Source organism: Hyperolius riggenbachi, chromosome 3, assembly GCF_040937935.1.
Source record: "Hyperolius riggenbachi isolate aHypRig1 chromosome 3, aHypRig1.pri, whole genome shotgun sequence".
Taxonomy (NCBI): Eukaryota; Metazoa; Chordata; class Amphibia; order Anura; family Hyperoliidae; genus Hyperolius; species Hyperolius riggenbachi.
Genome location: NC_090648.1, coordinates 110958366 through 110982092, shown reverse-complemented (window position 1 = coordinate 110982092; position 23727 = coordinate 110958366). Strand labels below are relative to the sequence as shown.

Here is a 23727-nt window from a genome sequence, read left to right as displayed (position 1 = left end):
TTTTTTTTCTGTGTGTCAAACTGACACTTTTGTTGCATGCACAGCCTTGCTAATTGATAGTGTGTGTGCCACTGCCAGCAGCCCAGAACATTCAGTGACTACCTGTGTGTGTGACAGGGAGCTGCACATTGTACTACCCAGTACTGCATATACCCCAGTACCTGTTGTGTTTACTTAACCCACCTCATCACTGCATATACCTAGCTTTGTGTTGAGTGAACCCAGCTCACTGCATCTAACTACCTGTTGTGTTGAGTGAACCCACCTGGCCACCTCACTGCATCTAACTACCTGTTGTGTTGAGTGAGAACCCACCTCACTGCATCTTAAGTACCTTTACTGTTCAGTGAACAAAGCTCACTGCATCTAACTACCTGTTGTGTTGAATGAACCCACCTCACTGCATCTAAGTACCTTTATTGTTCAGTGAACCCAGCTCACTGCATCCAACTACCTGTTGTGTTGAGTGAGAACCCACCTCACTGCATCTTAAAGGGAAGGTTCAGGGAGGGCTGTAAAAAAATAAAAATCAATATCCACTTACCTGGGGATTCCTCCAGCCCGTGGCAGGCAGGAGGTGCCCTCGCCGCCGCGCCGCAGGCTCCCGGTGGTCTCCGGTGGCCGGCCTGGCCAGGACGGGTCGGCCACCGGAGACCACCGGGAGCCTGCGGAACAGCGGCAAGGGCACCTCCTGCCTGCCACGGGCTGGAGGAAGCCCCAGGTAAGTGGATATTGATTTTTATTTTTTTACAGCCCTCCCTGAACCTTCCCTTTAAGTACCTTTACTGTTGAGTGAACCCAGCTCACTGCATCTAACTACCTGTTGTGTTGAGTGAGAACCCACCTCACTGCATCTTAAGTACCTTTACTGTTCAGTGAACCCAGCTCACTGCATCTTACAACCTGTTGTGTTCAGTGAACCCAGCTGTCACGGACGGTTGCGGGGCCGCAGGCGCGTCCTGTAACCGCCCGTGAAGGAAAAGCGATCGCACTCGATTCTCTGCATCGATTGCGCTTCAAATCGATAGAATCTGGATTTATTGTGTAGGAGGTCTGCAGTCCTTTCTCAGCAGAGAAATAGCATCACCTTAACTGCAGGATGGCTCTTTTGATATACTAACGAGCAGGGGCAAACCCTTGAGTTCAGAAAGCTTATCCCAGCTGATTTCACATCCAGATGCTAATTACAGGAACCATAAGGTTCCTTTCATAGAGGGAGATCCCAAGAAGCAGACACAGCTGGACTCCAGTCAGGCTGACTCCAGCCTTAGCAGGAAGAAATGAATGTACTATATAATCTTTTGCCCATTTACAGAATACAATAAATAGGGTGGTTATGAGAGCGGTATCATTGGATCCGTAGGGTCATGCTGGATCTCTTGATACCAGTTGAGAGGGGCCCGGGGCCCCTACAACCCAGGTATGAATCTACCCAGGACCCTGATCTGCTGCACTAGCCATGTCGGATATCATATTAATCTGTATTTTCCTCCAAGTATGAAGCGGTTACCCCCCTAAATGTAACGTGTATGGTTCAGGAGTTACAGCAATTCATAAGTTTAGCTCTAAAATCTCTCAGAGGGAATGAACTGTCATTTGCTGGTAGCTCAGAGGGGGCCGGCATTGCCACACCCCCAAACCAGCTTCATCAAAAGCACAGAGCCAGCAGGCGGGCTTGGGTCCTCCACCCTGAAAACATCTTGAACTCATCGGTGCCAGCTTGAGGATATGCTGGCATCCACCTGGTCTGAACTCTGAACTTTGATTGAAACCAAGAACTTTACAAGTTTTCACCCTAAAGGACATCTTTCCAGGAACTAAGTATTTTTCTCCCTTCTTTTATTTTTTTATACTGGCTATTACTGTTTTAATAATTGTTGATTTTAATAATTGTCTGTATATATTAATTATTTATATTGCTGTGAATAAAAGACTTCCTCCAAGTCATTCACTGTTCCGCTACCCTGCTTATCAGCACACACAGAACTGATCCCGGGTCTCTGAAGATACGCTACTGTTTGTTTGTTGTTGGCTAGACAGAATACCGTGTGTTTAACCGTTTTATTCGCAGGACTAGTCAGTCAGTAAATCGGGTCCACTGGCCCATACCAGTGGTGGTGGCAGATACCGTGGAATCGTGTGTACGTTGTAATTACCCGTGTCTCACAGGTTCCCTTCTGAGTTGTCTGCGGCTAATTCTTAACGGCTCCTGCGCATTGACTGCGACCAGAGTTCGCACGATCTGTGCGCTGGCACCGTTTAGAAGGCTAAGTGCGGTCAGCCACTAGGGCTCCTGTGACACCAGCTCACTGCATCTAACTACCTATTGTGTTGAGTGAGAACCCACCTCACTGCATCTTAAGTACCTTTACTGTTCAGTGAACCCATCTCACTGCATCTAACTACCTGTTGTGTTGAGTGAACCCACCTCACTGCATATAGCTAGCATCCCCCCGAGATGGACAAACCAGGTAGAGGAAGAGGTAGAGGCAGACTCAGAGGAAGGCCACCAAGCACCGGCAGGTCTGTGCGAGGTGGTGTTGCTGTGATTTTCGTGCGGACCTGGCCCAAAATACAGTGCTCAGAAGAAGGCATGTGCCATCACTTCCCAAAATCGTAAGGAGGTGCTTGAGTATTTAACACAGAACACCTCATCTCCCGCAGCCACCAGCGCTACAACAAGCACCACATCTGCTGCATTTGACACTTCGCAGGAGTTATTTGGTGGTGGTAGTGAAATCACTGATTCACAGCCACTACTGCAACAAGAAGAAGGCGCAGGTACACCACCTCATACGTCTGAGTTAGGTGGTGATAGTATAGACGTAACGTGAGGAGGGGGATGATGAACCACCTAAAGTTGGTGCAGTTGAGGAGGTGTCTGAGGAAAGCGCAGCTGGCCAGGAGGATTATGATGACGATTATACAGATACCACATATGTTCCCGGTAGAGGAGATGACCAGGGGTACAGTTCAGAGGAGGAGTCAGAGAGGAGTAGGAGGAGACGACTCCATGATAGAAGCAGAGGGAGCTCGTCCTCAGAAACAGCTGGGGGCAGTGTCCGGCGCCATGTATCGCCAGCTATGGCCAGCCAGTCAACATGCACTTCAACGTCAGCTGCTGATGCCACCGTAGCGCCATCACCCCAGGGGGGCTCAGCGGTTTGGAAAAAATGTTCACGTGTGTGTCTCAGAGCAGAGCAAAGCCATCTGTTCTCTCTGCCAGCAAAAATTGAGCCGTGGAAAGGCCAACTCTCACGTAGGGACAAGTGCCTTACGAAGGCACCTGGAGAGAAGGCACAAACAGCTATGGCAAGAACACCTGAGGAAAAGCAGCACCCCTCAAAAGACAAGCCACCCTCCTTCTCCTCTTCCTCCTTCAGGTGCATCGTCTTCATCCACTTTCTCCCTTGCACCTTCACAGCCACCCTCCTCCACACCGCCTCTTCCCTTCAGCGGTTCCTTCTCCTCTGCCCACAGCAGTAGCCAGCTGTCCGTGAAGGAAGTATTTGAGCGTAAGAAGCAAATGTCTGCCAGTCACCCTCTTGCCCGGCGTCTGACAGCTGGCGTGGCGGAACTATTAGCTCGCCAGCTATTACCATACAAGCTGGTGGAGTCGGAGGCTTTCCGTAAGTTTGTGGCCATTGGTACACCGCAGTGGAAGATACCAGGCCGCTATTATTTTTCACAAAAGGCCATACCCAAACTGTACCGTGCAGTTGAGAGGCAAGTGGTGTCATCTCTGGCACGCAGCGTTGGGTCAAGGGTCCACCTGACCACAGATGCCTGGTCTGCCAAGCACGGGCAGGGCCACTACATTACATACACAGCCCATTGGGTCAACCTGGTGACCAATGGCAGCAAGCAGGGAGTAAGTGGCTGCGCAGCGGACCAACCTGTCACACCTCCACGGCTTGCAGGCAGGCCTCCAGCCACCTCCTTTCCACCTGCTACCACCGCTTCGCTGTCGTCATCCTCCTCCTCCTCCTTGGCTGGTGCCGCGATCTCCTCTCCAGCTACACAGCCCCAGCACCCCAGGGCCTATGCTGCATGCCAGGTACGATGGTGTCACGCAGTGTTAGACATGTCTTGCCTGAAAGCGGAGAGTCACACTGGAGCAGCTCTCCTGGCTGCTCTTAAACAGGTGGAGCAATGACTGACCCCGCACAAGCTTGAGATCGGCAACGTGGTGTGTGACAACGGCAGCAATCTCATTGCTGTGTTGAATTTGGGAAAGCTGACACACATACCCTGCATGGCACATGTGCTGAATCTGGTCGTGCAAAGATTTGTGTCCAAGTACCCAGGCTTAGAGGACGTCCTGAAGCAGGCCAGGAAGTTGTGTGGGCATTTTAGGCGCTCTTACAAGGCCATGGCACGCTTTGCGGACATTCAGCGTAGAAACAACTTGCCCGGTGAGACGCCTGATTTGCGATAGCCCGACTCGCTGGAATTCCACCCTGCTGATGTTCTCTTGCCTGCTAGATCAGGAGAAAGCCGTCACCCAGTACCTGTATCATTACAGTACAAGGACACAATCTGGGAGGATGGGGATGTTGTGGCCCAACAACTGGACACTGATGCGAAATGCATGCAGGGTCATGGAGCCCTTTGAGGAGGTGACCAAACTGGTGAGTCGCGATGAGGGCACCATCAGCGACTTGATCCCCTACGCCTACTTCCTGGAGCGTGCCGTGCGTAGAGTGGTGGATACAGCTGTGGAGGAGCGTGAACGAGAAGAGTTACAGCAGCAGGAGTCGTGGGAGCCATTTACACCCGAACCTGATGTTTCCACAACACCTGCGGCAGCACAGAGGGGGGAGGAGGAGGAAGAAGAGGAGTCGTGTGGGGAAGGAGAGGAGTCAGACTCTGATGATGGTGATGATGAGGAAGGTGTTTCTGTGGAGGAGGAAGAGGCGGCAGAAGAACAACAACCGCAGCAGCCGTCACAGGGGGCTTCTGCTGCTCCACGTTCCCGTGGTATTGTTCATGGCTGGGGGGAGGAAGAGGAGTTGCGTCCTGTCACTGAGGAAGAGCAAGAGGAGATGGAGAGTACGTCTGCATCCAGCTTTGTGCAGAAGTCCTCTTTCATGTTGTCCAGCCTGTTGAGGGACCCCCGTATCAAAAAACTCAAGGCGAATGACCTGTACTGGGTGGCCACGCTACTAGACCCTCGGTACAGGCACAAAGTGGCGGACCTGGCGGACAACTCAACAGAAGGCCAAAAGGATGCAGCACTTTCAGAACAAGCTGTCGATGATGCTTTACATTGCGTTTAAGGGTGATGTGGCTGCACAACGCAATCAAGGTACCACTGGCAGTAACAGGCAGGACGCTCCAGCAATCTCAGGGTGATGTCGGACATGCAGACGTTCTTTAGTCCAAATCCTCGCCATAGTCCTTCCGGATCCACCCTCCACCAATGCCTGGACCAGCAGGTAGCCGACTACCTGGCCTTGAGTGTGGATGTAGACTCTGCGAAAAGCGCTGATGAACCCTTGGACTACTGGTTGCGCAGGCTTGACCTGTGGCCAGAGCTGTCCCAATTTGCCATACAACTTCTCTCTTGCCCTGCCGCAAGCGTCCTGTCAGAAAGGACCTTCAGTGCAGCTGGAGGCATAGTTACTGAGAAGAGAAGTCGCCTAAGTCACGACAGTGTTCAGTACCTGACCTTTATCAAAATGAATGAGGAATGGATCACGGAGGGCTACTGCACGACCGAAGACTAAGTCAGTCCCCACACACAGCATCTCTGCCTGCAGGCCGCTTGCCTTCTCTGCCACCACCAACAGGGTCCAGGACTCTAGGTGGATTCCTAAATTTTTAAGGCCGCTGCTAGCAGTGGCCGCTACACTAATTTTTCTGGTGCGTGTACATGCCTTGCTAATTTTTCTGGCTGCACTGCGGGCGGCTGCAACAAAAAAACAAAAGGCATGTACATGTGCCCATCCCCCTTCGTGATCATTACCTTGCCGCGATGAAGGGGTTGCGTATCACAATGAAGCAATGACCGCCGGCTATTTGAGTGTCTCGGGCGGGGGTGGCGCACAAAAGATAATAAGGTCGTTGCTTCATTGTGGTCAGACCAAATTTGATCAGCTGGACAGTCACTGTTGTTCTATCATTGAGCTACCACAGCCCGGCGACCATATGGGCTTGAAAAACGCCGCGGCCTACACTCTGGCCACGGTGCGCACCAGTCCAGCACGGCCGTCACTACACAAACAGCTGTTTGCGGTGCGTTACACAGTGAGTTTGGTGTGTCAGTGTGAAGCAGAACTCTAATTACACTCCCTAATTGATGTATACACATGCAAGATGTTTGAAAGCACTTTAGGCCTGCAATTTAGCATTCAATGTGATTTCTGCCCTTAAAACGCTGCTTTGCGTCAAATCCAGATTTTTCCCCGGGACTTTGGGCATGTATCCCACTCCGCCATGCCCCCCTCCAGGTGTTAGACCCCTTGAAACATCTTTTCCATCACTTTTGTGGCCAGCATAATTTTTTCTATTTTTCAAAGTTCGCCACCCCATTGAAGTCTATTGCGGTTCGCGAACTTTTCCGCGAACCGAACCTTCCGCGAAGGTTCGCGAACACGAAAATCGGAGGTTCGCGACATCTCTAATGCGGAAATGCTTAAAACAGCTGACTTTACCGAACACTCAGCAAAGTCAGCATTCATAAAGGCTCTTTCCGCATGAAAAAAATGACACTACCGAGCAGAGTGGTAAATCACCGCCTTGTGCGGTGATTATCGGAACAAATGTAGCAAAATGTTAATTCATGAAGATCACCGCAAGCGGTGTGAGGTCGGGAAGTACCGCTCCCTCTGATGTGGCGATAACAATGTAAGTGAATGGAGACACACAGACCTCCCAGGCAGCTGCAGTAGAGCGGAACACTGAGAAATGTATCAACTCAGCAGCTTCCGTGTCTCCGCCTGCCTACCGCCAGCCTAGTTCGGGGAATCTCCACACTGCTACCGCACATGGATACTTTTTTATGAATGCCCACCCCGAAGTCTAAAACACCGCCAGCGGTGTTTTCCCGCACTGATTCTCCATACCGACAGCTCCTTTATGAATGATATATTGGTAGGTGAACAGAGGCGCCAGAAGGATAAAAAGTACATAAAATTTTAAAAAAATTGCTGGGAGGAAGTGGTGGACTCGCCTACGTTAAAGCAGACACCAAGGACTGTAAATGTATAGATATACACATTTATTGAAAATACCCCAAAGATGCAATGCGTTTCGCGGGCACAGCCCACTTCTTCAGGCAATAAGCAGGGGATAAACAACAGCAATTCAGTTATAGCAAGCAGAGCACCTCTGACAGACAGCCCGCGAAACGCATTGCATCTTTGGGGTATTTTCAATAAATGTGTATATCTATACATTTACAGTCCTTGGTGTCTGCTTTAACGGAGGCGAGTCCACCACTTCCTCCCAGCAATTTTTTAAAAATTTTATGTACTTTTTATCCTTCTGGCGCCTCTGTTCACCTACCAATATATTTGAGTCCACCCCAGGTGGAGGGGTGATCTACCCCCTTTCTTCCTATCTACATCTACAGAGAGCGACTTCTTAACCTCCCTGGCGTTCTATTAAGATCGCCAGGGAGGCTGCGGGAGGGTTTTTTTTTAATAAAAAAAAAACTATTTCATGCAGCCAACTGAAAGTTGGCTGCATGAAAGCCCACTAGAGGGCGCTCCGGAGGCGTTCTGCCGATCGCCTCCGGCGGCCAGAAGTAACACGGAAGGCCGCAATGAGCGGCCTTCCGTGTTCCGCTTACCTCGTCGCCATGGCGACGAGCGGAGTGACGTCATGGATGTCAGCCGACGTCCTGACGTCAGCCGCCTCCGATCCAGCCCTTAGCGCTGGCCGGAACTTTTTGTTCCGGCTACGCTGGGCTCAGGCGGCTGGGGGGACCCTCTTTCGCCGCTGCATGCGGTGGATCGCCGCGCTGCAGCGGCGATCAGGTAGCGCACGCGGCTGGCAAAGTGCCGGCTGCGTGTGCTGCTTTTTATTTGAGCCAAATCGGCCCAGCAGGGCCTGAGCGGCAGGCTCCGGTGGTACTGGACGAGCTGAGCTCGTCCAGACCGCTCAGCAGGTTAATCCTGAGTGAGGACAGGTCTAATCTCCTCACCTGCCTAATGAGTGGTTACCTAGGTGGTAACCCGTGTTTGTGAGTATTACCATCTGTTTCATTTATCCAATCAATTTTGACATACTACACCATATTGGGCTCTCGATTTCTCTTCACCTTTATGAATGATAGCCAATGTATTTATTCATAAAAGCGCTCGGGAAATTGCTATACAAAGCGCTTCGCAGTTTCCCTATACCTTCCATTGAGGCAAATTGCCCCGAAAATGGTACAGGCAGCGCTTTGGTGAGCAGACTGGAATTGAACCACTCAGATGTGAACAATCTCATAGGGAATTATTGCACAAGCGCCTTTAGGCCCGCTGCACACTGCAAATCCGATTTGCTATTCTGATTGTCCCTGGATGCCATCAAAAGAAAAACACAGAAAAAAACACAGCGTGCAGTACCGATTAAAAATCGATATCGCAATTGAAAATCGATTAAAAACGGCAAATCGAAGTCGCATGTAGTGTGCAAGAGGCCTTAGGGCGATTTTGCAAATCGCCGGTGCTTAAAGAGAACCCGAGGTGGGATTTAATTATATTAGTGGGGCACAGAGGCTGGTTGTGCACACTATCAATAGCCTCTGTTGCCCTATAGTGTGCCCCCAGGACCCCCCTGCGATCTGCTGTCCCCTCCGCCGTGCTAGCGACACACAGCGTGTTGCCAGCACAATGTTTACCTATGCGTGTCTGTCAGCGCCGCTCCCCCGCCTCCTCTGTATCGGCGCTACCCGCCCGCGTCCCTTCCCTCCAATCAACGCTAGTACGGCGGAGGGGACAGCAGATCGCAGGGGGTCCTAGGGGCACACCATAGGGCAACAGAGGCTGGTGATAGTGTGCACATCCAGCCTCTGTGCCCCACTAATATAATTAAATCCCACCTCGGGTTCTCTTTAAAGAGAACCTGAACTGAAAATAAAAAGTCAAAATAACCATACACAGGTCATACTTACCTCCTGTGTAGTCTACTCTTCACTCTCTTTCTCCTATCCTGCATCTCATTTGTCCACTGTGTTCACTGGAATTCTCCGTTCTCCATTTTAAAAATGACCACTACCACATAACAGCTTCCTGGTCAGCACTGTTAAACTGGAATATCACCCACTTGAGCCATAGAGAAACATGGACATTACCTGCACATTCAGTTGTAACTGACAGCTGCTGATATATAACTGACAGCAACTGGTATATTTCAGTTCTGGCAAAATATTGTCAGAACTGGAAGGGATCACTGTAAAGGTGGCCATACATGGTACAATTTTTTTCATCCAATCTTACCATTTCTATGTAGTATAAGGGTAAATTAAGTGAATATATTGAAAGGATAATTTAGGCAGTTCCCTTATATTACATAGAAATGGTAAGATTGGATGAAAAAAATTGTACCATGTATGGCCACAATAAGAAGAAAATGGTGAGATTCTGAGAGGAACTGACGGTGAGGTTAGTATGTAATATTCATTTGCAGCTATGTCATGTGTTTATTTTAAATAATTTTATTTGCTACAGGTTCCCTTTAAGAAAAGGCAAAAACGCCCTAGGCGTGAACAAGCCCTTAATGTGTAGATTTATTTCTTATTTTACAACCTGTCATAACGGAGGACTGACTTTTTGTGGAATGGTTTTATTTAAAGAGTTGAATTCCACTGGCATACGCGACAAGGAAAGTACACAAAAAACTGTATACTTACCTCAGCAATAAGGAGCTCCGGATGGTCCAAATTCTTCTTCCCACATCCTCCAGCAGCCCACCATTCCAGCGCTGGGTCCTTCTAAACCAATTCAATAAGGTTGTCAAATAAGTTTCTTGTGGCCGCGCTCCCGCTGTGTACAGTAGAGCTAATGCCTAAAAAGGCCCTTGATGTGCTCCTTTCCTATGACCGCCTCTTGAATGACTGGACCTAACCAGAGCCGGTTCTAGCTACAATGGCGCCCCGGGGCAAAAGTAACTTGGGTGGGCCCCCCTAGCACAGCACCCCTCCCCCAGCAAATTCACCACCCTGTGCCCCCGAGCTGAGTGCCAGGCTTCACCCCCATCACACAATACCATTAGGTGCCCATCTTATGTCCACAAAAGTATTTTTAGGGTCCCCATAACTCCACTTCTCTTTTAGCCTACAAATGCACACATAGCAGAGACTTATCTAATCCAGGCAGGACACAGAAAGCAGCATTGCACTCTATGGACTTCAACTATTCCCGGTTCCCTGCAGGCATGACTAGGGTCACCACAGCTGGGGGGGGGGGGGGGGGGGGGGGGGGCTTGGAGGACACCTTGGGCCCTTTGACTATATGGAAGCGCCTATCTAACAAGCCCAAAATTGCATGTTTGCCTTGTATAAATTTCTCCTATGTTGTATAACCTTGTTACGTTACCTCGGCCATCCTTTGTACTATTTTATGTATATGTTGCGGCCGTTTCTAGAATTGGCCGATTTGACGTCGGCCAAAGTCCAAAATGCTGGGGATTTCTGACATTGGCCGGCCAGTTTGCAAAATGGCCAAAGTCAGTCGGCCAAAGTCCAAAACGCACAAATCCCAGAACATCTTTGTTACAGCTGATGCACAATCCTGCAACAAATCAGCAGCATGTCTACTTCCTGATTTCATGGAAGCTGACATATTTGTTAACATCCTGCGCTTTCAAGTGCTCCTTGAGAAAGGGCCTCTGCCCGAAATGTTGTGCTTTTTGTGTGCTATATCACCGCTTATGTACGCAATAAAAATCAGTTGAAGCATCCAGAGCTTCATGACTGAGATATCTGAATTTTATCTCCTCTCAAATCATAGGTTTATTTTAAAGGGGATATATCTAATGTTAATTACATTCATTATAAGGCTTGGTTTACACTATGCCAGAGCTGTAGTGCTCTATTGATGTGCTGTGGTCCGTTCCAGGGTCTGCTGCCACTCAGGAGCGGATATTTACGTTCAATTAATAGATATAATTCGATCTTCTGCCTGAAAATGTTATACTGGTCAGATTTTCTTTTCTGCAGTGGACTGTAAGGCATGTTCCACACAACAAAATTCATGTGCGATTTCCGTTTGTACAATTTCACCGCACATTAAATGCAAGTAAATAGCATTGCATTTGACTTATGTTGTAGCGCTAGGTTTTGGATGCGAGTTGTGTATAATGTAAGTCAGATCTGATGTTAAAATCGTATCAGATTTTGAGGTTAGATATATTTTCATGTAAATAAACTTCATTGATATGCGTGGAAAAACTGCATTGCAAAAAAAAAAAAAAAAAAAAAAAAAAAAATCACGTAAAAACAAGATCAAACAAAAGAAGAATCAGTACTGAAAATAACAAAAAAAAACAAATTCAGAATTGCAAATACAAAATACCACAGCCGAAAATCTCAGGAATAAGTGTGAAGGCAGTATTGTGGACACCAGCGCAATGACCATATGTGAATGGCTAAAATAGAAACCATGAGCCCCTCTGCATGTTAGTTTGCTGAGGTCAGCTGCTGCAAAACCGTTTTGGCAAATTAAAGGCGGTGAACCTAGTATGAACATTTTGCAACCGCACATTTTCAAGGCATATGCAAAAACTTGTTAAACAACTGGTGGCATAAATGTAAAAAATAGAGAATACTTACATAAAACTGTCATTCACCCAGTTATCAGTTAGAGGCCCCTCTTACACTTGCACAGTTTTTTGCAATGCGTTACCCTTTCTGCACGCAAGGCAATACAACAGCAATGAAAGTGTACTGGGCCGGAAGCTTCTGATTCACCGCTGACCCGTCACAAAGTTAACAGCACATTACCACGTGGTTTCTGCGGCAACGCTGGACTGCGTTGAAGTCAATGCGCAACACAGACATTTTAAATTTGTTGCCGGCATGCATGTGCAGAAATACAACAGGGTACCTGGGAATCCCAGTGACGGCAACAGGCGGTGCTATACATATGACCCTGTCAGTGCACCCTGCTGCAGGGTCATATGAAACTAATTTTTGGCATTGTGGTGCAATGCAAGGGGGTGGAGCATCGTACTGCTCCACTCAAATGTAAAACCAGCCTTGGTTGGGCCAGGGCCCTCTGGAACAAAGGGTATGGTCCTACTTTTGGCCTCTGAGACCCAGTCTAATGGCCCTGGACACATCAGAACAACTGCTTCCTTTTAGGTTGGGAAGTCTGTTAATTGTAATAGGAACTAAAGAGGAAATTGTACTGGGCAAGAAGGAAAGACCCTCCCATTCAGGTGCTGCTGACCCAAGGCATCTATTCAAGCGGCTTATTCTCCCACTCTCACTGGGCACCTAATTTCATAAATCATTTTCTAAAGTGCAAAGATCTGTTGCAGCTTTACAAATTAGCCCTGTTATTTTAAGGGTAATTCCACCTACAAACATATTTTGTTCCGACTAAAATAAGCTGGAAATAATCTTAAAAACTAGTACCTATAAGCTGCTTTGCTTCATTTTCACTGTGCCAAAAAAAGACATTTAAAATTGTCTGTTGCCATGTGGGAGTTGTAAAAATGCAAATGCTGCATATTTTTTTTTGTCCTGGGGCTTAAGCCTCATATACACCTTACAAGGAATGTCACTAACGGGGCTAGCAACATGTTCTGTTGCTATGGGGGTGGGGGGTGGAGGCAACATCACACGGTGGGTGGAGTGAGTAAAAAGAACAATGCTCTTGGCCAAACAACAGGAGCAGAAAGAATCCGGGCACCAACTATAGTAGATTGCAGTCAAGTGTCACCTTTGTTGCATCCCCATCATCCCGACATACAGTGCAGTATAAATGGCCTGACAGCTGTTTCGCGGGCAGCAAAACCCGCTTCGTCAGAGGCAAAATACCATACTCCTGGCCAGAGATTGATCGACTCAAAACGTGAGGCTGGGGACCACTGGACTGTACACATGCTAGATTCTCAGCAGAAGAGATCGTTTGTGGCTGCCTCAACAAAGTTTAATCTAGCGTTAAAAAAAATCATCATGTGCCAAGATGTAAACATTGTGTTTTACACTTGTACCTTGCTAAGCAACTTTGCTTATACTGATCATATTTTGAAATGCATTTCTATCCACACTCCAAACACATTTCACACACATTTATATTCACTCAATCCTGAAAACAAGACCATATTAAGTCATATCTATCAGGATATATTTAGATGAAGCCCATCTCCAGGCACAGATCTAAAAATAACATCCGATACTTGTAGCTTAGTAATCAGAGTACTCACATGTCACCTTCTTGTGTGAAATGCAGCTACAAATCCGGCCTTGAAATCACATGACTAGAAGCATCTGGGTACAGAGGGTACATTTCAGACTCTGTTAGGCCTCTTTCTCAGGGAAGGAAAGGCACACTACTAGTCTTTCAGCTGCAATTTAAAAGTATACCTTAGCGCTGTTCAAAATTTAAAAAGGGGGGAGCAGGCCTGTGTAGGAACCTCTTTTAATGGCCACCGTATCCCCTGTTCTCCTCTGTCCCCCTCTGTTATCTTCTAAAGTTCCCCCAAAGCTACTTCTGGGTCAGCCAGGTTGGTAAACAGTGTTCAGGCACTGCAGAGCAACACGCATCCATGATCGCGTGCCCGCGATGTAACAACTACGCAGTGTGCATGTGCAGAGATCTCCTGGCCACACGTGTGCGATGGACGAGCGTCGCCGGGGAGTGCCTGTGCACTGCTCCCCGACCTAGCTGACCCGGAAGTAGCTTTGGGGGACATTTATAAGATAACAGAGGAAACCGGCGGGCATGAGGAGCACATCCTACACATGCCAGCTCCTAGTTTTTAAGTTTGTAACAGTGCTAACGGTATCCTTTAAAAGGTCACCTGTAACTTTTAAAAAAGGAAAAATTTGCATACTTACCTTGGGATGTGTGTCACACCTGAGCAAGTACTCAGATGTGACACAAAGTGGTTGCCTAAACTACATGTCACCTTCAGCCTCTTGTGTAAAAGAGGCCCAGGTGTGGCTGTTGTTGCTGCACAGAAGGGGGCAGGCACGGTTTAAATCCTTCTGAGAAAATGGGTATTTCTGGGATGACTAGAGCCTGTAGCACTTCTGTGGTGAAGTGTTCTGCACAGCATAAGGCCTTTTTGAAGTGTGAGGCTAAAGGTGGTGAATCAACACCCTGTCAGCTGCACACTTGTGATGGCTGGATGTTTTATAAGCAATCAGTACCGGCAATGAAGAGGCGGACCCCTACTGAATCACACATGGCTGTCAAGGACTGACACGTGCGCTGTCACTCAGCTGCACGACGCTTGTGGCCAAACAGGTCTATCTGAATTGGGTCACAGAAAAAAATCAGCTGGCCCACAGACCAATATCTGGTCCATCTGAACTGAAAGAGTTAGACACAGTGTGAACTATTCCTAATGGAGGCATACAAGTCTGGAAGAAGAATCTTATTAAAGAAAATAATCGAGATTCAACTGCCATTATGTTTGAGCACTAAATAAAACTTCTCAAAATAAAGGAGGAGTAAGGCCACTTACCAGGTTTATGCAGGAAGACATGTCCTCTAGTTGAGGATGTAGAAAAAGCTCCTGCTTGTCAAACAGAGAAGCCCAGTCTTGACTGGGGACAATCCATACGCATCTTGAGAAATGTCTGCCTTTAGATCTGATGTTATTTGTAGGACACTTTCCATCAAAAAGAATGCCCTTACAGTATAGCAAGTATGAACTTTGTAAATTAAAACGTACCCAAATAGATGCATGGAGGACAATGAGCTACCTTGGAGGTCGGACTGGTCTACCCAGCAGAACTCATTCTTTTGTTCTCACATTAATGTTATTGTTAATATTACGATCGAGAAGTAATGTATTCCTACAAAGAGCTGGAATCAAGGCAATGTTAGAGAAGATGAGGGCTGATCTTGGCAAAAGAACTGAATCTAAAGACGCCCGTTCTGCCATCATAATCATTGCTGCTGCTAAAAGATAAAATGCTTCCACTAATTTCCACTGGACATACCTCAATTAATTGTTTAAACTGCCGTTAACAAGAATAGCAATTAAAGCAGGATCCACTTCAGGTGTTATTAGCTCCTGCACATCTGCTATTCCCATATGCAAACATAAAAGCAAATTGTCTTCACACACCAGAGAAGTAAAAGACTATAAAAAGTCAAACTTCCAAGTCTTGAAGAAAATACCACCAGAAACGATATCTGTGGTAACATCACAAGATTCAGGCAATAAGCATTTTCCTAATGAGGCCAGTAGTAGTAGATTTTAATCTCTTAAAAACTCTGTACACACGCTCAACCACAGTCGTTCAAATTGAATGAGGAACAACGGGCCGGGTGAGAATCAATTTAAAATAAAAAAACAGCGATTATCATCCATTATTATCCTGGCAGGTCGGTTCGGACAATAATCACTGTTTGTACTGTACCATAACAAATGGCAGCTCCATTCAAAGTGCTTAGGTGTGGCTAGTTGTGTACTTCAACATAATCATTTCAGTGCTTCCGCTAAATATATGATGGGCCAACTGTTGCATAATTCAATCGTGCTACAACATCGTTCATTCATCCCTGTCTGGGATAGTTTGTTTTATTACAATGCCAGTCGCACGTGTGTATGGAACTTTAGAATAGAACATTGATCTGGTCTGTCGATCTTGTCCATAAATGTGTTTGGAAAAATGCTAATCTTGTTGAGGACTGACTTGCCCACAGGAGTTTTTTTTTTAATGTTAACCTGCGACTGAGGTCATTGCCCATTCTCAGTTGTCATTTACATAATAATTTTACTCAGTCTGCTATGAGGTTCACAGACATCAAACTGTCAGGACCTTGGTTATGACATCACACTGTGGGAGGAGTTTCCCCACAATATCATCCACACAGACACCCCCCCCCCCCCCCTTCCCCCTCCGATGATCTATTTGAGAATAGGTAAAGACTAGTCATGGGAAAGGGGGTATCAGCTACTGACTGGAATGAAGTTTAATCCTTGATTGGCACTGCCCGACATATGAACAAGATATGGATTGGATATACTCTGTGTAGATATATGACAGTCATTGGACAGTGTAAGGGGAAATGCTAAACACAAGGGCATTTAGATAATCAATTAACAGAAAGAACATGATGTTGATATGGAAGAACATGTCAGATCTGCTTGAAAGCACCCCCTGCAATCCTGCTCTTCTCAGCCAGAATGCAGAAATAGATCAGATAGGTATTAGCGTTTCCGCTGGGTAGATTCCCCCTCAAGTCTTGTCCCTGGACTCAGGTGACCACTGAGTAGCAGGCATTTGGTACAGTGTGCTGATTCACTTACATTTTTCGGCTTAGTAGATCAATCCCTATAGCAGAAATAGCTGGACAGAAGAATCACATTTTTGATTTTTTGATTGTTTTATTTTCAAATTTGTGACAAAGTAGCATTTTTAAATTACAATTCCAGACATGTACCATAAGAAGGTCTTGTGTTTCATTTTTCCTCCTGTACAGACCATACGTTCTACTTACACTGAATCTCAAGCATTCAAAAAAACCATGGAAATGTAATAGCCGATTTCTGGTGTCTGTGTCTAGGACTTCATGTTATGGATTCCCACAGACTGACCACACAAACACAGATGATGTAACCAGGTAACATCCTAACTTCCTGTCCACTGCAAAACTTCTCCCAGCTCAGGCCACATGCATGTAACCAGGAGAGTCAGGCTAACCCAGTCCACAGCCTGCTCTTTTCCCACCACCAACGGCACTACAGCATCTTACCCAAGGTGACGAGGATGTCACAGGATTTTCATATAATGCCAGGAAGCCCACAATTTCATTTTCATGCCTGCCAATGCCATGTGGACATTATGTCCTGTGTGTCAGGGAAGTTTTACATCGGGTGTACTTGTAGCTCCACTTTAAGGGTTTGCTTGGAAGAAGAAAACATGAGACATGGATGACATCTCAGAATCTCTGCATGGAAACCAAATTGCTCTTTTTTGACATTTGTCATAATTAGATTTATGTCATTAATATAATTTCTGTTCTAAAATGCAACTGGGATGTCTGAGTGACTTGAGTAACTAAAGGAAAATTGCAACTGAAATGGGAACCTTTTGCTTGTCTGTAAGACAATTTAAGCACGCCTAATAGGAAATTTCACTTTTGTTAATAATTCTTCATAAACATAGGTGTTGTGCAAGTCTTCTAGCAATGTAATGTTCTTAAAAATGACATTTGTATTTTAATGTGCTGCCAGCTCAGCACTTCAAAAAATGACAGTGAGCTCATATTGCATTTCTTCACAACACTGACAACAGTAGTCTGGGATGTGATCATTATGCATTTCCCCTTCTGCTGGAGCAGTTGCCTGCACAGGACAGAGGCCTTCGTCCCTTTCAGCACCTGGACTAATCATAATTTGCAAAAAAGTAATACTCGCTTCCTCCAGTTTCTATGCACTGGGCGATGACTGTGCTTTATAAGCACAAAAAGTAATTAAACTGAAATTGTCTAATCAAACGGTTTCCCTTTAAACTACAAAAACTGTGGTAAGGAACTGGTTTTTGCTATGGCGGTGCACTGGTGACCATTAGCTAAAACAATGAAATAAACATTCTGGCTACAGGCACAATGGATGAAATTCAACCCTTGGCTGTGAAAACCCTCGGGTGCCAACTGGCAGACAGCCTCCTGGGCATACATCAGAATTGACGGAATTGATTGGTAACATATGAGTGAACTGGACAGTGCTGTAAGAGGGGCCCTGGCTAAACAGAGGGTAAAAGAGACAACTGGCAATACCACATTAGGAAAGAGGGATATGGCAAAAAGGGGAAAGGGCCTTAGCAATACAAAGCGGAAGGACAATATGAAGTAGGGAAGGGGAGGCGCAACAACAATACCAAGAGAGGGTGACAAGAGTGGCACTGACAATTCAGAAGTAATGATTGTCATGTCTAGAACTCATGGAGAAGCATGTGATCAGTGTGGTCAGGTGATATATAAGCAAGTCTCCGATTTGCTAGTCATGATCATGTGCTAAAGCAGGATGTGATCACAGGAAAACAGAGCTTTGCAACTCTATCAGCTTATCAAATAAATCACATGCTTCTGCACGAGTTCTAGACATGACCATCACTATTCATAAGTAAATGTGTGCCATCTGCTATACAGGAGAGAGTGGCGACTGTCAATACGACATTGAAGAAGGTCATTAGTATAGGAGGTAGAGTGGAAGAGTAAAGAGAGGAAGGGGTGGGCACTGGACAAGCACTATGGAGGGGCGGGGGGGGGGGGGGGCTGATGTGAAATGCCTGGAGCTGATGTGAAATGCCCATCAGCTCCAGACAACTTGTGTCATTACCACATATTATTCCAGCTGTACCAGTGTGAATGTTTCCTAGGGACCACAACATAATTTGGAAATTAAGAAATACCAGGGGGATTGGAACAGAAGGCCTACCTTTATAATAACAAACAGGTTTAAACTGGAAATATGTAAACAGGAAGAAAAAGAAAGAACATTTCACACCTGCAGTTTAGGCCACACTGTTGAGCGTGTGGATTATAGCGCAGGAGATTTGGGAGCAGCCGGCGCCACAATAGAGCATAATAGGAATTACGGCTATAGCGGTGCGCAGTGAGTAACTTTGGTGCCGTCAGAAAAAGGAGCTGAAGTTACTTTTAAAACGCTGTAATTCGGCCGCCAGCAATACCTGGAAACCGAATTACATTGTTCTCCTCCACCCACGTAGACCTGGAGGGGGAATAGTAATTAAAGCCACTGAGACTTGTGCAGGAGCAGGGTAAGCCGTATATCGGCTGTATCCTGCGCCCAAGTCTCCTGGGGGCTATTTCTCTAGTATGCCACACTGTCACCTCTGTCATCACAGGATAAACCCATCAGAGTGATGAAAAGAAGTCATTTCTGCACGTCACAAAATATATATACATATATTCAAATCCAGCTCCACCGAGCTGCATGTCAACTAATGATTACACACCAGCTGCAAGCAACCTTATAAATACACTGTAGTAAGTAGTTGTATTTTGCACTTGTTCAAGTAGCAGCTTTGATCAGCTAGATGTGACAGTGTAAACGCTGACCACTGCAGTGAGAGACAAGCAGAGAGTCCTGTGTATAACCTGCTCCTCAGAACTGCACGGCACCCGGGGAGACGTTGAACATAGACGGGTCAAACTTCTGTCCCCTGAATGGGGATCCCTCTGCATCCCATCCTTTCTTCAGCATCTCGTGCACTTTCTGTAGGACCAGAAAAAAATGGGGGCATAAGAGACACATAAGTGATCTGCAATGTTGGTGCTTTCCCAGCATGCCTTGCAAGCATTGTTGGCACAATTGGGAAAGGTCAGAGATGTAGAGATTTAAAGGTTTGTGAGATTTTTTGATGCTTTCTAGCTAGACCAAGGACTTTCTAAGGTGGTCAATGACTTATTCCATTTATGTATGTAAACGTATGCAAACAATTTCATGTTAAGGTTAAAGTGAAATACACATTTTAGATTTGTTTTTTTTGCGGTATGGCCAAAACGATCACAAATAAAGGTGGTGTTTCATGACGTCAAAGGGAGTCTTACAGTGATACAAATGCCTTTAAATCACAAATGTTACTAAAACTCAAACTGTAATTTTTATGTACCGTATATGCAAACTTTCATTTTTACAGCTCCTCTCCCGAAAATTACAATAAAAATAAAAGTTGGAAACTCTTGTCATATACTAAAATTATTCTGAAAAACAATAAAAACAGGCCAGGTGCATGCTGCGCCGAAAAATGGGGAGGGAGAAAAGTTGTGTGGTGCGCCGAAAAAATGTGGGTAACAAATTTTCACTTTTGGGAGTACTCTGTTTTCGCTTTTGTGTATATTTGTGTCACGCTTGGTGGTACATCCTCCACGGTCAGCATACAATGAGGACTCTGATGTGAAGGAGGTACACACGCTAGCACAAGGAACCAGGATATCCCCAGTTTAGTGGAGGAGAGGACTGACTCCAACAGGAGATGTGGCGCACAGAGCAGGCGTAGAGCCAAACAGCCACAAAACAATCCTTCCACTGTAGTGGCTCAGCGCAAGGTAGCGCTGAGCGCAAAAAACAGAACTCAGAAGATCAGGACAGGTAACAGAATGAATGTTTGCTTAACTAGTCACTGCTTAAGTGACAGCAAACGTCCAAGACAAGACAGACTGGAATGAGGCAGCCAATGCGATTGCAGAGGTGGCGTGCCTCACAAGGACAGGACAGAATAGTCGGTAAAATAGAGTCAAGGAAGGCAGACGTAATTTCCTAGCGTATTACGGTTACAGCTAACAAGGAACTACAAACGACTAACTGACATATGTATATATTGGCGATAAACCGATATAGGACATAAGCAAGGAACACTAACTAAGAACTGGAGCAGGACTAGGAGCAGGACTGAACTAGCTAAGCACGGGTGATCACGATAGGCGCAACCTACCAAAACGTGCTGGAACTAACTGACTGAACACAGGATATAAACAGTTCGAGTACGTATATATCAGCGACACTGATGTATTAACGTAACACGAATACAAAGAAAATAACAAACGTGCTAGTATGCATATATATTGGCGATGAACCAATATACGACGCAAGACAAGCAAAGTAACAACTTCTGATAACAAGAGCAAAACTAGGAGGACTCGCTGACCCCTTCGCAGGAGTCAGCGCAGTCCACACGGACTAGGAACGAGGTGGGGGCCGGACAGAGTAACAGACAGAATCTGAGACTATGATAGCCCATGGAGCACTGCAGGAAGCAGTCCTTTATACTGAGGTCATCCAATGGGAGCAGACATGCAGATTCCCACACAGGTGAATGGTAATCAATCACAGGCTGACAGCAGGAAAAGGCAGACAAAGCTATGCAGCCTGCAAGAAAGGGATTGCAGCCCCCTGCAACAGACCATGTTTGTTTTCACAAAAGCATATTAAACGGTCATTAACTTCAGAGTGACTGCAGATGGAATCAGCAACTAGTTTGAGTGCAAACCAAACTATGCAAGCAAATGCATGTAATGACATCAGAACTGCTTGGGTTGCAATACCACTGCAGCCAGCCGTAAACGCTTCAGAAGCGATCGTAACAATTTGTTTAGTCCTAATAGCAATTCCATACAAGCTCAAAAAATGCTGCAGAGGGAGCGCTTGTATTTGGGTGAGAGCTGAATTGCATTGGTGTGAAATAATTTCCATGATTCCTACTGTCCTACTGTATACTTTGCTATTGGCAAAGCATTTATGCTTTACAAATGCATTTGGTGTGAATTGTTGCTGAAGTTCCCTTTTATACTAGCATTGTAAACCTGTGTTGTGTTACCCTGTTTTACCGCAGGGTAGGGCAACAACAATGCAAGGCAATGGGGCCTGGCACACTTACAGCGACGCAAATGCCAGATCCGCCGCAGTGAAGTCAAAAGCGCGTTGCTCACCAACTTCCGCAGCGACGCAGTGGTGGCAGAAGTAATGCAAGTCCATGGCCGACGCATACATTTGAAAGATGTTGGTGGCAGCAGTGCAGCACACATGCACGAATGATAGGAATACGTTGTGGAAACCAGGGAATTACAGTGACGTACTTCCTATCCAGCTGGGAGTACGTCACTGGGTGAGGGGTGGTGAGGTACGTGCGGGGGGTAGGAGGGAAGGGGTCGTTGGGTGGAAGTGGGGGGTGCTATGCATATAACCCTGCTGGCACACTCTGCCACAGACTCATATGCTTCTGGTTCTGTGCATTGCAATGTGCCAGGGCATCACACCGCAAATGCACATTTCAAGTGTAAAACTGGCCTAAAGTGTACTGGAGGCAGGGGAACAACAGGATTTTTACTTACCTGGGGTGTCTGCAGTCTGTCCGCTCCCTCTGTGTCCTACCCGTTCCATCCACTGTGCTGCCGTTAGCCAAATAAAAGTGTGCGGCCCAGAGCAGCGTATGCGCACTAGCCCCTGGGTCATGGACTGTAATTTGGCTGCAGCAGCACAATGGATCGGACCAGCAGGACAGAGGGAGCATGAAGACTACAAGGGGCTAGAAGAGGCTCCAGGTAAGTGAAAATCCTCTTGCCCCCCTTATGGTACTCACCACCTAGAACTATCTAGGAAGGTCACTTAGTTGCAAATAATTCTGAATTGATGCAAATTTTATGGTATAAAAATGGACCAATCAAATGCCATAGTATCGCATCGTACCATTTCATGACTCTGTGGTCTCCCTTGCAGTTTTTGATGGTAGTCGAAGGTGAGCCGATCCAGTACAGCATGTTCTTCATCATCTACTGTGGCCATGCTGCGCTCCTTGTTGATCTTCTCAATATCTATTTTTTCCTCCCCTTCCAAGACGGCATTCCACCAGTATTCGCCACACTTACTCAGACTGATCTGTGGGAGAAAAACGTCACACTTTATCAGATAACACATGCAGCTGAGTAATCACAGCAGAGATCAGATGTGTAAAATCCATTATGGATGAGGCCATCAACCTCTGTAGAGACCAGTACACCTACCAGAGTGCCACCTGAAATAGAAATGTGAAATCATTCTGGGCAGCAAAAATCTACAGTGTGTATACTTAGCTTTACAAACAGGACTAGGAATACTTCACTCCCCTTCTCAGCCATACAGATAGTTTCTACTTACAGAATGACTGCATTTACACAACACTCATACATACAAGGATGTCCCAAGTGTACTGTACTATTTTCGCTATTGAATACTGCATAACTGTTGACTGGGCGGCTTTGGCCCCCTTGGCTCATAGTAATCATGAGGTCAAGAGCCAATGTATTTGGCTCCTGACTTAGACATTGAAGCTCTGCTGTCACTGCAACAGCAGAGAGAGCGTGTGGCAGCGTTGTTGGACTGGCGATAGTGACAGGAACGGCAGGGAGTGCGCAAACGCAGAAGTTGAACTCTACGCCTTGAAAGGCTTAAGAAGACAAACAGGGCATAGATTTCAACTGCGGCCTTCCGGAAGAGGTTAAAGCACATTGAAAACAATCAAAAACGTTGTATTAAACTATATGACCAAATCCAGAGTAAAGGTGGCCATACACAATTTATCAATTCCCCCCCCCCCCCCCCCCCCCAATAATAAAAATTGTTCTTTAGAAAAATGTCCAGTATTTTTCAATTGAGAAGACTGAAAAAAAAATTATCAAAATTTCCAGAATGTTTGATCTTTTGGCCTTGGTGGAAAATTCAGTTAAAAAAATAAAATAAATGAATAGTGCCCCGTTTCCCAGCTTGCGTACCTCAGTTGCGGCGGCCTCGGGTATGTGTGTCCCATTCCCCCCACCCCCATTTCTCTGCCTCCACTCAATGTATAGTTAGAGCAGGGCTACAAGAAAATGGACGCCCATTTCGACAAATGCAGACACTGACGACCATTTTTTTTGTAGCTCTGCTCTACCTATACACGGAGAGGAGGCTGAGAAGGGGGATGGAGACAGAGCTGGAACGCATGGAGCTGGTGAGTGAGCCGCCGCCGGCACATGCTACTGGGGGCATATATAGCTGGCTACCTATACTGGGGACACCTATGTCTGACTACTTATAATGGGGGCACCTATGCTTGACTTTCATTGC

At 46.4% G+C, this 23727-nt stretch overlaps 1 protein-coding gene across 1 annotated transcript in view; it reads right to left on the bottom strand.

Annotated features, from left to right (window-relative positions):
* Positions 1-16486: 16486 nt before the first annotated feature.
* NUDCD3 (NudC domain containing 3) overlaps positions 16487-23727 on the bottom strand; it is a 45639-nt gene continuing 38398 nt past the window's right edge. Inside the window, exons 6-7 of the mRNA XM_068274776.1 lie at positions 22333-22521; positions 16487-19362 (exon numbers count right to left, since the gene is read on the bottom strand). Of these exons, the coding sequence (XP_068130877.1) occupies positions 19252-19362; positions 22333-22521 (300 nt within the window). The 3' untranslated portion in view covers positions 16487-19251. The remainder of the gene's footprint in view (positions 19363-22332; positions 22522-23727) is intronic.